Consider the following 17,581-nt stretch of genomic DNA (forward strand, 5'->3'; position numbering starts at 1 on the left):
AAATTACCAGAAACGCGACATCAAGGAGCATCAACGAACGAGCGAAGGAAGGATGCAGGAAGTATAAAGGCGACGAGGGAAGCATGGAAACGGACACGGCGTTATCAGAATTTCCGGCGTTTGCCGATAATAACGCGAGGCGACCCGGTCTAGTCGCGCCATGTGCCGCGACTAAAACTTAAAAAAAGAAGTACAAAATTATTTCTGTCATGACAAAATTATTCACTGCCACGCCAAAGTTATTTTTGCTATAAATGTGTATCATTTAAACAAGCTCGAATTCGAAACAAAGCGGAAAACGATATCCTTCTCGTTGTCGAAATTTAATGGATGAAGAAAAAAAAATTGAGATATTCTCTGGTATAATTCATCTACTAGACGACGTTTGCTGGAATGCGCGAGAATTAAGAGAAGCCCCGCGTCTTATTCTTCCTAGTAGAATCCGAGCGAGCGCGTCACTTGACGGAGAGAAAAATGAGAGAGGATTCATCTCGGGTTACTCGGTGAAAAGAGAAAAAGAAGAAGAAAAGCAAAGCGCAGAAGGAGAAAGAATGAGGAGAGGTCGGTGTACGCGAGCAGCGCATCCGGCAGAAATGCCACTGGGAAGCAATCGGATATTGTATGTAGGTAAGCAAGAAGCTGCTGATGTTCGTCCGCGAGTCCTACGAACTCTCTCATAAAGAGCCGTGCGTATTATGCACGCGCGGGTCGAGTTGCATTCTCGCGCCTTCACGACGCCACCTTGACCCACAAATACTAGGTTATTAATTGTCGGATTTTATCGCCGCTCTCGCGAGAATTTGCAAGTGCGAGTCATTTTTCTATAGAGAGCATTTTCCGCAGAGACGTCCGCGAAACGTCCGCGGAAGCGACGCGGAATGTCATCGACGTAAACGCATGTGCGTGTGTGTGTGTGTGTGCGTATGATGGAATTATAATAACGATATAAAATATATATTATATGTATTTTAATATTTGCATAAATATATAATAAATTCATATGATATATCGTTATTACTTAAATATAATAGTAATAAAATAAATGAATATTTAACAATAATAAATAAATAATAACGTAAAATAGATGAATAATGATATACAATTAAATTAATATTTTGTGTCTTTTGGATGTGATTTATGACAATCGTAAAGCTACATGTTTACGTGGAAAATTAGGAGGCTCGTCTTCTTTAACGTTACATCCTCCGAATCATTAAATTAGAATCAAGTTTGAGATATCCGACTGCTCGCGTGTCGTTTATGGCGTCTATAAACTTGGCACGCTGTTTTCAAAGTAGTAGGAGCGTCCGTAACTAGATATGAAGGGAGGAGAGGTGAGGAATTAAAATGCAGGAATCGAGTTACCAAACCGACACGAGGACGAAAAGGTCAGAGGACACGAGAGTCTTCTCGAGATAGGGGCGGAATCGGACTTGGATAGCAATCGGATATTATATAAGCGAGATGTGGCTGACGTAGCCCGGGGGTATCCTCTATATGGAATACCTTCGCTATACGTTGGTCGGAACGTTGCGTACGAGGGTTCACGTTGCATTTTCACGTCCGAACGACGCCGTCGCGACGAGAAACGACGGAGAGGAGAGAAGAGAAGAGGTAACGCGCGATATACGTTTAGATCGTATCGCTTGAAAGATCAAGTGCAATAAATCGGAGATTGTGACGTTGCCTCTCGCAGGCGAACCTAATTTCACAGTTAGACGATTATACGTCGACGCGCGATAATAAGCGCTGCGTTATCATCGCATTAACATTCTTGTTCACCTGCGCTTTTGTTTCTTCCGACCGTTCGCTCGCTAATCTACCCTCGGCTTCGCGACACTTGTTATTTCATAATGAGAAAGCTCGATCGATTTCCCCGCGCGGCGTGTACCCGCGTGCCTCGTTTGCAACAGGTGTGCGAGCGCTGCAATTGCCATTGTTTATTTATGACCTTTCTATCCTTTATCCAATCATTATTATAAGGGATTATTTTTGCGTCATTAAACCTTTGACGTTCGATAGTTTTGCATCTACATAAAAAGCAATATTTAATTAATCAGAGAAACATGTGAGAGATTGCTATGTACGTTAATTTGATTTCGAACCGTAAATGCAGATGTAAATGGAAAAAAAGAGGCGAGCTCTGCGCGATACATGCTTTTAAAAAGGGAAATTTTCGAATCTCAATCCTCCAGATTAATTTACGGACGGCCACGTGCACGATCCTTCATAATGCAGAGCTCTCGCAGTGCTCTCGCATCGACGTTATACAAAGTATACACGAAAGCATGCCAAGAGAGACGCTCTCTCTTTCCCCTACGTGGGTGGAGGGATACGCGTGTCTGGCGCGGTTAAACTTAAATGCTGTACGGCATGATGAACTCGCGGACTCGAGATATTCGAGGTCGCGGTATGTTAAAAGAAGCATCTCTTTTTCTCTCTCCCGGTCTGTTGCAATGGAGTCCGGATGGTGCGGCATGTATAACCGCAGACTCGAGTCCCTGAAGAACCACTTAAGGTCTTCAAATTCTCCCTCTTCGACCGATACATCCCTCAAACATGCGCGTCTTGCCCTCTCCATCTCTCTTTTTCTGAATATCACAAGTGTCTCGATTATTTTCATCTCTATACATACAATTTTTGCCAATCGTGTTATAATGCAGTTGGAAATAATGGGCGTTTTTCAGACACAGAGGACACAGTGTATCACTTGATCCTTGTTGGTTGCCGAATGTAAACAAGGATGAAACGATTCACTGTGTTACACTGTGTCTTCTGTGTCGCTTGCTGGAAAACGCCCAGTATTGTCGTAAAATAATAGAAAGGACAAAAGATCGAGATGTAAAAGTCAAAGCAGAAACACTTGACTCGAGCATGGGAAAAGAAGATTCGTAGATTCTAATTCATTCCCATGCCTTGAGGTGGTAAAAAAACCACAAGACAAATACGATGAAAAAATGTGCCGAAGATACTCTCGATGCGCAGAGAATATTTTGATGAAGATTGACAATTTAAGAGATTCGGCAAGTTATTTTTTTTCAACTTAAACTCGTACATTGCTGTGGTGGACTTTTACGTCACGCGGATAAAAGAGTCTGATCGCGACCTCCGTGAACTTCGAAAGGCCAACATTTTATCTCGGTCATTATTAGTATCTAAAATGAATTCAACGTTGCCAAGAAACGTTAACTCGATAAACATTACTATATATTCGCTGGCGACTATCGGGCCAGCGAGACTTAATTATTATCCGAAAACAGGGAAAAGAGGAGTAAAGAACAGTGCGCGATATCAGCTACGGTCGTGAACTTGAGCTTGCATAAGAGCCAAAATTAAATGCGAACGATACCACAGAGGAGGTATTTAAAGAGAGAATGATAAGGAACATTCGTGTTAATCAAACTGCTTATCCTTGTACGACACGCCCGGCGGACGTGATATTTCATCGCCACGAGTCTTCGATCGAAACTTGGCTAAAGACACGCATCGCGATTTTAATTTACATCAGCTTCAAAGAATAACACGACTCTTTGGCGCCCGATTCCAAGTCGATACTTGATAATCATAGCCTCGAAGACGTCGTCCATCGTGGATCCAACTCTCGCGCTTCGTTCTCCCGCGGAAACTGGAAGCGAGCGTTTTCGCGAAACGTCGCAACCCCAAAATCACTCTCTATCCGATTTTCTCGGAGAAGAGACCGTGACGATGCGTCGCTTCCATTCCCGAGTTACCGCCAGTTTCGCTGCGCGTCACTGACCGGTTTTAGATTAGATACCTAAGAGATGTTACGCCTGAAGAACATACACATTACGGTGGAATTATCGTAAGCCGCGCGTTCCCGCTAGATACAGCTCTATCGTTACCTCTGCGTATCGCGGGTAGACGCAACTAGATTAGGCTTCGTGCAACCTAGGTCATGGTCGTATCAATGTTCGCTACCTCCTTCGATAGCGCGCGTGACGGAAACAGGTGTCGCGGAAGACGAAGACGAAGACGAGTCTCTCTCTCTCTCTCTCGCGGAGAGAGGTTGCTTCAGGACACCTGCGACGGACACCTTCATTCGCTGGTTACCGCGAATTCCGAAATGGTAGACGATAAAGAGCAGACTCGAGAGTCGCGCGAGCAAAGTCGGCGACACTGACGCTTCTACGAAGTGAAGGGACGAGGAGAGTGCGCCCCGAAAATTAATGAATATATATTATACTGATTTCTTTCGAGAAAAATAGATACGTTCTCCTACGCTAGAAAAAAAATCCGTGACAACTGAATTTTTACAGCATTAAATAAAGCTTTGTGTGAGTTGAAAAAAAAAAGAATTCATTATTTATTAGTCGATCTACTTTCGATAAGTCATAACAAGACACAATAAAACCGTTCTGATATATTGCCGACTCTCGTTTACAAAGTCGACGAGTCATATCGATAGCGATCGACCCGAGTGTGAACTATAAATCTTTCTCTCGCGATAACGAATATAAATTCGTAAAAGATACGTACCACCTATCCTACGACCGATCGTACACGCATTGATTTAACGTTACTCATAAATAATTACTACGGTGCAAACTCTGAAAAAAGTTGCGCTCGAGAAATATCGCCAGCAAGGATGATAGGGCCAAGTAAGGGAAAACTGAAACGCGATATTGGAATGGTCTGCCGGGACCGCCCTAATTTAGTGGACGAATTAGTCACAACTATGTGTGACTATTCGTACCACCCGGATCTCCTCTCTGCTATTCGACTTTTCACGAGTAACGAGACATCGAATCCTTTTTCCCCTATTATTTATGACGACCGCAACATGACACGCCGTTGATCATCGCGAGAGCGTGAGTTAAACGTCAATTTATCACATGCAGGAGGAGGAGAAATAGTGTCTCATTGCCCAAAATTATACAAATCTCTGGAAAATTTTAGGGAATAGAGCAAGGATTATCAATATAGAATCCGATTACACAAGATGTCTCACAACCTGCGTGCAATATTTTAATAGCATATTCTAGGAGTAAAATGGAATCAAAAGTCATTTGTTATTGATTTTTACAAGACAATAAATAAATAAATAAATAGTCGGATCAAAAGAAAAATGACAGTTTTTTAAATACGTGTGAAAATATTAGACTTGTAGTTTCCATTTAACTGTAATAATTAATCGTTTAAATCATTAAGAAAAAATTAATCGTTTTACGTACAACATTTATAACTCGTTAATATCAGCTGATCACCGTACCGACATACAAGAAATAGTAAAATCAGTTATAATAAAGATCAATATCGCCCAACTTGTGTAAGAATCAATAAATGACGGATCGGATATGCATCTGGACGCGATATCATTGGCAAATTTTGATCGCTTACATTATAACTCATCGCAAACTATTGCAGCCTCGAAATTTTTGTATATGAATATTTTTGAATTTACATTAGCTTCAAAATATAAAGATTGTGAGACATCCTGTATAATGGCACGATTGGCGATAAGATTCTCTGCCACGAAAAATTAACGATATAAAGATAAAACGGCGATTACAGTCGAATAAAGTTTTCGAGAAGGAAAAAACTATATATAAGAAAACAACGCGCGTGTCGCGAGCGCGGAATTTGAGAGCTCGAGGAAGCGTGTGTGTATGTGTGTGTGTGTGTGTGTGTGCACGCACGCCCACCGATCTCTCTCTCTCTCTCTCTCTTTCACGCTTGACGATATCCACGCGCACGCAAGAAAGCTCGCGTGTGTCGCTTTAGCGCCGGCGTTCATTTATTTCCGTACGGATGCAGATGCGCGCGACGAAGGATCGTCGTTGCATCAAAGGATACCGCCCACTTTAGGGACGCATGCGGCGCAACACGGCCACAGGGGTAGTCTCTGGCTTCTCGAGGACCACCTCGGATGAGGGTTGCTTATACCGATCGGTCACTTGCAGCTCGCTTACGTTATCCTGCCTGCACTTTGCGGTTTCGTGTTACGGACCGCTTGGAAGAATTAATTCGAGAATGTGTCGGAGCTTATGGGAAAAGAAAAAAAAAATAGAAAAAAAACGAGAAGAAAAATATTTCTTACTAAAGTTTGCGGGTCTCCGAGCGATTTATACATCATATTTAATCAACTTATATTTAAAAATATTTAGTAATGAACAAATTTTGCGAGTCTAATGATATAAAAATATGTGGATTGTGAAAAATCAATTTAATTAATTAATTAAATAATTGTAAGAAATTATTTTGTATTTTTAATAACATGTTTAATGCCTCACAAGTCTAAATATGAAACTACTGACGCGTGCGAGAATATTGAAAAAATAAAAGAAAAATGTTTTTTCTCCTCGACGATGGCTTAATGAAATAATCAAACTAATATTCTATGAAATAAAAGATAAAGATTCCATTATCGCAAAACACTGGGATGCACGTGAAAAAGTGATATACATCCAGCAAACAAGTCGCGATGATTAATAAATTATGAAGAATGTTTCTCGTCAATTTCCACGAGTCGAATAAAATCCAGCACACGTTCGTGTTATCGCGGGACGGTTCGATTCTCGATTTCATTGCCGGAGACACGAACGTCGCGATTTGATTAATCCAAGTCGTGAGAATACGCGACGATCACTGCATACATCGATGGGATTAATTTTTTTTTCAAGACCGATACAAGTAAATTCGTTATCGTTGTATATGGATTTAATGAGGATTCGCCTCACGATTTTTTTCGTGACGAAACGAATGAGATTATTAATTTACCTATAATTTTTCGATGAAATCGTGCGATACGCCTGCTTTTAATCAATTTTTCTTATTAACTCTTTTAATGTCACGAGAAAGGAAAGAAGAATCAATCTTCTCCATCTTCTTTAAAATTATATGATAGAAATAAAATGTATGAAATTATTAAAATTAAAATATAAAATTATTTTTCTAAAAACAGAAAAAAAGAGCATCTTTCTTTCCTTATCTCACAAGGATAGCGCATTAAGAGAGTTAAAAGGACGCTCCTAAAGTTTCTCTAATCCTAATTTTACATCTAATCTCCCTACACCTAGCTGCATCACGACTCAACTCAATCGTAAATAAATTTCGTTAATAATAATTTACTAGTATTATTTTATGATTAAATTATGCGATCCGCTTGCTTTTAGTCAATTTTTCTCATCAACCCTTTTATTTAGTATGACGAGAAAATATTAACCTTCTATTCTCTTTAAAATTGTGTAATTGGAAATGAAATTATAAAATAAAATTATAAAAAAAAGAATTCTAGCACCTTTCTTCCTTCCTTTATCTCACAAGGATAGCGCGTCAAGAGAATCGAAAGGACTCTTTTAGAATTGCTCTAATTAATTCTAATTTTTTTTTACATCTAGCTATATCACAACTTTGCTCGATCGTAAATAGAAAAGAGGCGCTAAATAGCTAATTAGCGCGCTTTGATTAAGAAAAAAGAAAATACTCACTTGCGCTTAGACTCGCCGAAGCGCTGAGTTGCGGTGGTGCCGGCGCCGAATTAACGGTCTGCCGTTTCTGAAACGTGCCGTATTGCGCCGTCAGTGAATCGCTCGTGGACTGAGTGCCCTCGCGGATCGACGCGTACACCCAGGAGGCGGCCTCGACGGCGCTGGCGGTGACGGCGCGGCCGGTCGGCGTGTCGGTGGTATTCTGTTGGGACGTCGCGTACGGTGGACTGTAACGGTAGCCGGTTCGTGCTCCAAACGGCTGCGAGAACGCCGGCAGGGATTGATGGGACACCATGCCCGACGATTTGCTGCTTCCGTAATCCTCGGCGATGGACAGCCCGGTGCCGAGACCTGTCGAAGGAGAGCAAGAGAAACGAGGGTAATAGCGTATTAGCGAGCCGAAGGTCTCGGAGAGCCACGGGGTGTCCTTTTAACCGCAGCCTTTCCTCATTAATTTTTTTTTCTTTTCAGAGAAAGACAATCTTTTCTGCTTTTAAAATGTCACCATGGAGGTCGTTATTTACTGCGCCTCAATTCTCAAGTGAGTTGTATAGTTTGTAAATCAGATTAGGAAATTCCATTTGTATCAGAATCCACTTGAAATTTTGTACGTGTGTGTGTGTGTGTGTGTGTATGTCGTTGAACGATAAACAATTAATCACGACTAATCCTAATTAAGTAAAATTATGAAATTATTACCAACGCTCAAAAAAATGCTCTTGCAAATGTAGCAACAATTTTCTAAGTACGAAAAATTAACCGAGGTAGATAAATGATTAACAAATAGCGCGATATGTGTTTTGCACTCGATCAATTTATATGACAGAGATCAGACAGAATTTACGTCCAAACTGTTTGTAAAATTTAAAGTCTTTTTATGACGCGTCTATTCATGTTAAGACTGATCGTTAAAACTTGTAAAGTTTTGTAGTATACAGGAAAAATGCTCTTCAAACAAAGATCAGTCAAACTAAAATATTCAAACTCATATTTATCTAACGTAGCGATGAATATTTAATTTTAATGGAATTTAGGACCCTAATTTATTATTAGAAAGTATTATTAGAATTTGCTGCTATAAATTTTATGTAACAAACACAAATACAACATAACAGAGATACAAAAATAACGATACATCTTTATTGTGATAGAAATGCTACCTGCAAAACATTTTTTTGAGTAAATATAACTTTGCGTTTCTAATTTCTGCTAAACAAAATTTTTAGAAAAATTTAAGAAAAATGAAATATGGCATATTGTATAGAAAATTATTATAACAAGAGAATGAAATTCTCTTTTGCATTGTGTCGCAAGTGAATCTCTTTACAAAAACTACGGTCTCTTTAGAGAATTTTTAAGCTTCTCGATGACTCATATACAGGATCATTGTTAGGAATGCTAGTAGTCATCCGTCAAAGGTATAGCTGAGCAAGGACGCGTACTTATCGCGTCAATTAGCTCCGCTGATACGTACCTTGAGTGTTCCAAAGCTGAGGCGACGACGCCAGCTCCGTAGGGCTGCTCGTCATGTAAGGGAGAGCGTAGGTGCTCCCCGTTCCGGTTCCGACGCCCATCGTACTCACGCCGCTCATCTGCCGATACGATGAGCTGTAACGAGAAGAAACTTGTTATATACGTGCGAAAACATTCAAGATTACTCCAACAAAGTCAAGAGTGTAGAGCGAAAGAAAGGTTTTGCTTAAATCAAGCCATGCCGTACTCGGAAACTTGATTAATAACGCTTACAAGTAGAGAAAATTAATACTAACAATCAAATTGAGCTTCTCCGATTTGATCATTTCCAAATTATTCAACAACGAATACACTTGAACGATCGAAGCAACGAGGCTTCGCGGTTCGAGTCGCGCGCATGGATCGCGTCTCGCGCGAACAAATACGCCCCTACCCATGGGATTTGAAGCGGCGTGACACCCCGGAGAGTGCAAGCGTATTGCGCGTGCAAAGTAGCATTACGTATTTATGTATCGGACGCAAAGTTTGACATTTGGAACTTTGTGACGCAAATTGACCATTTTTTCTCCCGTTTCCGCGCAGCTGAAGCGAACGCGGGTGTCGGGCGTTCCGCCCTGTCGAGGACGCACCGGAAGGCGACTCTCGCGGGGGAGAGCGGAAGTCGCGGTTCGACTCCGCGAATGCGGGCGCGTGCCCGAAAGGGTCACCTTCCCTCTCGACCCTATAGTTTTCGTTGCGCGTCTCTCTTTCCCTCCCGCTGCGGATGACCCCGCATACAAGTGGCCGGAACAACACGGCTACTCCATTACCTTTTTGCCATTACCATTACAACGAGTTGTTTACCTGTCTCGGCTCGCCGGCCACTCGAACGCGCCCGGGGGTCTACCTGAAATGAAACGAAATAACGAGGCTTCTGGGGGCGCACGGCGCGACGAAACGAGTTATGGCTCCACTTAAAGCACGCCCTTCTCTCTCTCTCTCTCTAGGTCTTTCCTTCTGTTTCAAAGCGTGACGTTATCTTGTCGGCGGAGAATGCGGGCGAGTCACGTAGGCTCTAAGGGATCTACCCCCCGAGAAGTTCCGGAAAATATTCCGTTGCGGAAGTCAAAGTGGTGACGTGTCAATTGGACTCGGTTACGAATGAAGCAAAAAGCTTGAACAAATATATCATCTATTTAAGTACGTTGATATCTTTGTTGATTTTTGTATACTTGTAGCAACGATAACAAAAAATGTTATCTTACTTGGCGTCTTTAGCAGCAATTGTATCGAAATATTTCGTCGAAATTTCCCGATTTTTCCCTGTCATTTTCAATGTCATCTTCTTATCCAATTTTGGACACGATATTAATGTAAATAGTATGCATCGTGCTCGAATAATCCAAAGGAATTACAAGGACCCGATACAAGGATCTAATTTTTCGGAGCAAGTTAAATTGCAAATTGCAATAAACTATAAAATTGCATATTCCTACCTTTGGCGACCCTATACACACGATTATCGCTTGAAACGACGAATTCGTTCGTATAACGAATTTTTTTTATTGCGCATAATTATGCGTGCGCAAAAGGCCATCGCGTCCCAGGCGCACGTGCGCTTTATCTCCGAGCGTGGATTAACGTGTTCCAAACAAGGTAAAGAAGCGCGCGGGTCCAGTTTAAAACAAACGAAAGCACCGCCTTACGTTCGCGCGTGATGTCAATACGGATGCGACCTTGAGCGAACGCGCGGTACCCCGGGCACGTTTCTGCATACCGGTACGTGTCCAGAGGCACCTTCGCGACGTCGACGATTCCCGTGATCCGTGATGCTCTCTCTCGCGCGTTTGGTATCCTCCAAACTTGGCCCGCTGCTCGACAGGAGAGAGAGAAGCATCGATAAGCGCGTACGCGAAATTTGCGAGGCACGAAAAAAAAAGAAGAGATACTCGCGAAAACGAGTAGTACATTTTATGTACGTAAATATTAGATTATCCTTATTTTTTTTTTATTGGACTGTTTAATTTTCCAGTCAGTTTGTACATGTGTATTATTGACGGACCATTAAATGAAACGTAATAAAGATACGAAATAGCAGTTTTAGCAGAAGCGAAAAGTGCAAACTTGGCATTTTTAAACTCGGAAAAAAAATTGTGTCTCTATCTATTAGGACAGCTATAAATACATTTAGAGACTATTTTTCTTGGATAGGGCATTTTAAAGTACATTAATTCGATTAATATTTTTTTAGCTTGAATTTGAGACTGAAGTTAAACCAATGTTTTTTTTAGCATACACGAGCGGCACGTAACTAGACGAAAACTGCGACTCGCGTGCAAAAGTGCACGGGCCAGCAATATGCTTCGATTCACCGGCGAAGCCGTGACGAATATAAAATTTGCAGTCCAACAACGAGAGACACCCGACACCAAGTGCGATCTGACCCTCGCGAAATTTGCTTAGGCGATTTACATTTACGTAACATTAGGGCAGGTTATGAGTCGCAAAGGTCGAGCATCGACGACGCTCGAACCGAGATATTTTCAACGACAACACGCGGATAGAAATAGACTTCCAAGCGAAAATCAATAATCAAAATTTTTCGCGACGCGTAAAACGAAGCTCGAATTACTTGGATCATTATCATTTTATTTGGTAAAATTTTCCGCATCGACTCACTGGCGTAAGCGAGACATTCTTATACGCGCGTCTTGGATGGCAAATAATCGTCGTGCGAGTGCATTTTTTCACGGCAGTGCGTAAATATGCCTCTAACGGTTCCGATTGTCAGGATGTGTCGTACATCTGACACGAGCTCGAGGATGACACGAGGATGCGCGTCTTAAGTGCATCGTATTAAGCACTAAGTGCGACGGAACGTCCATCCGATGCAACACGAGACCGTTTCCCCGTGAAACTGGTTGCGCGCATCCCGGATGGTTTGCAACCAGGTGCAACCGGGTACTTTGTAAACCGCTAAAAAACGAGAGAGAGAGAGAGAGAGAAAGACAAAACGGTATTAGACGGGCACGCGCTGCGTGCAATTACACGCTCGATGCAGCGATCCGCGTCCCGCTGCTAATGCGTTTCGCAATGTAAACGACCGACCGATGGCGTGTTATATAGACGGAAGGAACCTTCCTCCGCCAACGAGACTGTAAAAGGTCACGCGCGTGGACGAGACAAGGAGACAAGATGCATTCCGCAAATATTACGATATAGAGTCCAAATTGATCGTCGCGAATCTAGAAAACATTGGTGCGAAGAAATGCAGTCCTCTTTATACAATATTATTGTTTTTAATTCCGCTGGCGATTCCACATCATTCTCTATCATGCGGTAAGATAAACAAGAGTGATTTTTGTTTCTTTCGTTGCTACTTGCGAAACGAGGGGGGCGAGGGGGGCGAGGAGGGCGTTTTCCGCGGCCTCTACACCGCATAGTTTGCGCTTGGCAGGCACGCGTGACGACGATGGCCCAACGTTGAGGAAAGTAACGCTTAATGACGTAAGGTCACACTAACAGGAATCGAGAGCGACTTACGGCTGGCGCGGGCGTACGTGTGCGCGCACGCATATTCTATGCGTGCGTAACGACGGCACGGGGACGGGGAGCCGTCAATAGCGGATCTCGGATTTCTTCCGAGAACCTTCGCCGCATACTTTTATTTAATTGCCGCCGCCGCCCGCCTAATCTCGATCTCGAACGCTTCCTCTCCCGCATGATGTAACAATCGCGACGATTATTTAGACAATCGGAGATGTAAGAGATGAACGAGATCGACTTGGAGAGTGAGAGCGAGAGAGCTTTCCTCGATAAATAAAATACAAGCGAATAAAGCTAATGTTGACGTAGGTTTTCTTTTCGCGGGATTTTATTTATTCAACTTTTCGATTATTGTCCCTAGGAATTTTAAATCAGCTCGCCGGAATCGCGCAGCGCGACAAGTTTATTTAATAAACAAGAGATAAAAATGCGCAGCAGATATAATACGCCATTTGTATTTGCCACCGGAGAAAGACGTAGGGTCCCTCACGGTCGAGGAGTGCGAATTTCGCGAAATCCAATATAGCGAGTTTAATGTCGACGGGGTTATAGCCCTGCTGCCGTAGGACTATCTGAATCCACCGAGCTGATAAGACGCTTCTCACGATGGCCTGCGAAGGAGCAGGGGGAAGAACGTTGCGGGTAAAGATGAGCGCGAGAAATCTACGAGAGGAGAGTAAACGCATCGCATCAAGGGTGAACGATACGTGCGCGTTTGTTCGGGACAGATATCGACGCGGAAGTCGATACGATCTGAATCACGATGCAAATCGAAAAGCTGAATTTTCAAGTATCGGACATTGAATCGAGAACGCGAAAAATTCTCCGAAATTCCTTTCTTTATTTTTAGGTACAATGGAAGAAAATAAATCTCGATATAAAATTTTCTCGATATAATATTCGCGGGAGATAAAATTACGTTGATTATTCGCATCGTTACAATTTTTAATCAGAGACGCTCCGCCTCGGTATCGAAACAATTCTCTCATTTTTCTCTCGCAAATAACTGCTTCAACGATCTATAATTCGTGAAAAAAAATCGAGACGGAATTCTATTTATAATTTTATGCGCCAGCATATATTTTAATGTATATGTATTCTAATCTATATTTTATATATATACAGTACTTGTGTACAATATATTTTTTTTTAAATTGTTTTCTGTATTATACGACACATAATGCTATAAATAGAATTTTACGCTGAATTTTGTCACAAATAATACATTTTCTAAAGCGGACTCGACTCTCATTGTCAGTTATAAAAAATATACGATAAAACATTACATATAAGAAATATATGTATATATATTTGAAGTTATATATGTAAAGATTCGTGTCGTTTTGAAAATCTTGTAACACGGTAGATATCTCGTATGACAAGAGATAAGAAGGGCACCACTTCTTATTTGCTTAGCCGCACGAAGACTGCTTAAGATATCATAGCTGATCTTTTTATACGGTCAGGGTTGTATAACGGAGAGTGCGAGAATAAATCACGTTAGTGTGTGAATTTAACATTTGCATGTATGTAATGTACAAAACTAGTAAAACAAATTTTGAGGATACGCGAGATGTAAAATATCATTCTTTCATCGTATGGATTTCATCGTTTTCAATTTTAGCTACTTGTAAATGGCTAAAAATATATCATCAGATATAAAATTAACGACTAGCGATTATAAAAATGTAGAGAAAGCTAAATTATATAATTGTCGATAATGTAATAATTCTTTCCGCGCTGCAGAATCAACATCATGCGATATCGGAGATTTTATAGGAAAGTTTTTAGCGTACAAAGTATCGATTAATATCGGAGTTGTTGTAAAATAACGATATCTTTCGCTTCGCGTCGCATTTATTTGGCTGCAAGTTGCCAATTATCATCGATTCGTGCTTTATTTTATTTTAAGATTGCGATAAAACGCGAGGGTTTCTGAGAAAAAGTAAATTCAATCGATGGAGCCAAAAGGAAAGAATGCAACTAAAGCGGCAAACTGATTAAGCGTATATATATGCGAGATTACTAACGGACAAAATAAATAACAAATTGTAATGCGATCTACGCAAAGAGCGAGCCGCGAGAAATAAAATAAAAAATAATATTTTACGATACACATAAGTTTACGTCTTTTTCAAGTAACAGCTATTTGTGTAAGATATTTATCTTTGCGTAACAAAGAAATCATTATACATGCGATAACTTTAATAAAATAATACATAATAATATTAGACGTAATATTAAGAAGAGTGTGTAACAAAATCAACAAACACATGTTAAAATATCGACGAATAGAGATATTACGCGTAATAATTTTGTTACTCGTAAAACATGTAGCGATTATAATCTCGAGTTTAATTCCAAATCCGCGTAATGTACATAATGACCTTGTTTTATCAAGATTCAGCTAATTCCACGCGTCACGTTAAAAAAATAAACAGCCCATAACGGAACGTCATTCGGGAAGATATGGAAACGTCGCGTCGCGAGATGGAAGCGCGCGTGTTATAAACTGTCGGGAGGTTTTTCATTAGGAATTTTTGTCATTAGAAGAAGACTCACTGCATGTTGGCGGGCGCGATCGACCGGCCAAAGGTCGATATGCTTCGATATGTATCTCCTTTCCTCGTCTCTTCCACTCCGCGTTTCAGGCTCGTCCTCGGCTCCGTCGCGAGTAATAGCGATGTCGAGGAAAAAAAAAGAAGAAGAGAAAAAAAGGCGATGCCGTAAAGGATATAAAGAAAGCACCCGGGGAGCCCCGTATCTGTCACCGGGCAGACAAGAACTGAGCGGGATATAATCTAACAGCGTGCACGAAACGAGTCGAGCGTCGAGCGTCGAGCGTCGAGCCGAGGCCGGAGGAGTCGGAGGACCTCGCTCGAAGGTGGTCAGGATTTTCCCCCTCTTTCCCTTTCCTCTCTACGGAGTCCCTGCCGGTGTGGGGGCTCTCCTGCCGACGGCGGACAATTATCCCCACTCGTATTATTTTTAGCGCGTCTCTCCCCTCGGCCCCTCGCCTTATCGGAGATTCATCGCGCCGGCGATCGCATTTCTCTCCGGCCCCGACATCGTCATCGTCATCGTCATCGTCTTCCCCGACCGCGCCTGTTCGCGCGCTCCCCACCAACGTGTTCGACCACTCGAGACGCCCCCACTATCCGAAGCTTCTCCGCCGATTACGCCTCGTTTAGCGAACGAACGCTCGCTTTTGTCCTGCCTCGACGGACCGCCGCCGCGACGCCACGCGAGCGTAGAGAGGCGACAGCGACAACGACGACGACGACGACGGCGACGACGATGACGACGATGACGACGGGGGGGACTTTCTCTCTCGTCGTCTACAGGGGGGAAAATTCTTCGATCGGCGTGAATCATGCGAAAACCTTTTTCCATTTTCTCAGAAATACCGACTTCTTGTCTTTTTATGTCGTCCCAATCTTTTTTGTTTGCGTATATAATATAAATAGTATAAATTTAATACATCGACGATAATATATTTCAATACATTACATCTTATACAATTCGTTTTTCTCCTCCAGTTATCTTCTGTATAATAGTTTGAATTAATAAATTTGTAAATTAAGATTATCCTCGAATGGCCTAATAATTTGAATAATCGAAATTAGATATTAATGATATACATATATATGTACATGTACGATTGAATAAATCTGAAAATAAATGACCTTTCAGAATAAAATCGGACATGAATTATCCCGAATGACAGCAATCGTCAGTCGCTTCGTTTCAAGTGGAATCTACCACGTGCCACTTCCGCCGGCATCGAAAGACGACCGCACGTGGACATAGGCGAGGGAAAACAAATGCTGGAATCACCTTCAGATGTAGAGACAGCTGCGTATGTTGCACGCGTGTCGCACGATACCTCGAATCGTGTATTTGTAATTGTTTTAAGCGAGAAATTGCAGACGTAATACGAAATGTTTTACGGAATATTTTATTGCACGGAATATATTTTACACTCGTTCAAACTTTCACTTTCGATCGATTTTAATTTTAAGAAAAGATTCTCTATCATTTATACATCGCGATTAAAATTACACAGATATAAAAGATTAATATGTTATGAAAATAAATAAATTATAAGACTGCGACATTTAATACAAAGGGTTTTATTTTATGCGATTCGTAGAACGCGATGTGGATGTATTTATGAATTATAAACTCTCTCAAATCATCTACGCACAACAAACTTTGCGTCGCTATTAATGATTCGTTCGTTCTCGAATTTCTTTCTTCGTATTAGAACTGTATAAATGACGATTTAAATTGAGATTTTGAAAACCGATATTTCTCCATCTTTCGTTTGTATAGCTTTAATTTAATAAAATTAATAAAATTAAGACATAATTATAATATTTATAAATTTTTTCGTAAAATTTTAAGATTTTATGATCCGGAATCTGTCTGCAACTGATGAGAGAGAGAGAGAGAGAGAGAGAGAGAGAGAGAGAGAGAGAGAGAAATAGAGCTCATACGTTTGTTTTTTTGTTTTATTCTATTAATGTAAACTTTTGCATTGCGGGGAGTAATTTGAAAAGTAATCTCATATCATACCAGATTTTGATTAGCGTTATTACGTTACAACTATTACAATCAGCAAAAGATTGATGCCTAATAATAATTAATAATTCTTAATCGATGAATGTAAGTTTAAAGTAAATTTATATAATGTCATATGTGTGCGTATATATATATACGATTGCGTAATAGGAACGATCAATTTCTCTGCGCAATCTCTCACATCGGTCGCAAAAAGGAGCGAATCGCGCGCGAATCTGGACTCGAACTTTGATATCAAATTTGGAAGGTCGTGGCCTATAACACGCGTACAGTGCGTGAGTGAATCGACGAGCGCGAAACTCTTAAATGTAGCCTCTTCTCTCTCTCTCTCTCTCTCTCTCGCTCCCATTTTATCTTTTTCCGTCTCGATTACATTCGCGGTGATGAAAGTGAGCGCGGTCAACCGACTGATCTCTATTCGTGGAATTGCGGAGTGGCAACCGATGGAAATCTCTATCAGTCAATCGCATCGATCGGTCAATAAATCCTTATCGGATGCAGATTCAGAGCAGATAAGACTGACTGTATTGCGATCGCGAGGAAATAAATGG

At 41.3% G+C, this 17,581-nt stretch overlaps 2 protein-coding genes across 5 annotated transcripts in view; one reads left to right on the forward strand and one right to left on the reverse strand.

Annotated features, from left to right (window-relative positions):
* The window catches only part of LOC145964518 (uncharacterized), an 89,731-nt gene extending 73,161 nt beyond the window's left edge, over positions 1-16,570 (forward strand). For both annotated transcript variants that reach the window (XM_083087375.1, XM_083087376.1), the window contains one exon: positions 16,140-16,570. In XM_083087375.1, coding sequence (XP_082943501.1) covers positions 16,140-16,256 — 117 coding nt within the window. In that variant the 3' untranslated portion in view covers positions 16,257-16,570. The remainder of the gene's footprint in view (positions 1-16,139) is intronic.
* The window catches only part of LOC145964509 (uncharacterized), a 58,892-nt gene that overhangs the window by 6,156 nt on the left and 35,155 nt on the right, over positions 1-17,581 (reverse strand). For all 3 annotated transcript variants that reach the window (XM_083087343.1, XM_083087344.1, XM_083087345.1), the window contains exons 4-5: positions 8,923-9,056; positions 7,449-7,799 (exon numbers count right to left, since the gene is read on the reverse strand). In XM_083087343.1, coding sequence (XP_082943469.1) covers positions 7,449-7,799; positions 8,923-9,056 — 485 coding nt within the window. The remainder of the gene's footprint in view (positions 1-7,448; positions 7,800-8,922; positions 9,057-17,581) is intronic.

This window comes from Camponotus vicinus, unplaced genomic scaffold, assembly GCF_025532165.1.
Source record: "Camponotus vicinus isolate PSW18456_S1 unplaced genomic scaffold, iyCamVici1.0 SCAF_13, whole genome shotgun sequence".
Lineage (NCBI taxonomy): Eukaryota > Metazoa > Arthropoda > Insecta > Hymenoptera > Formicidae > Camponotus > Camponotus vicinus.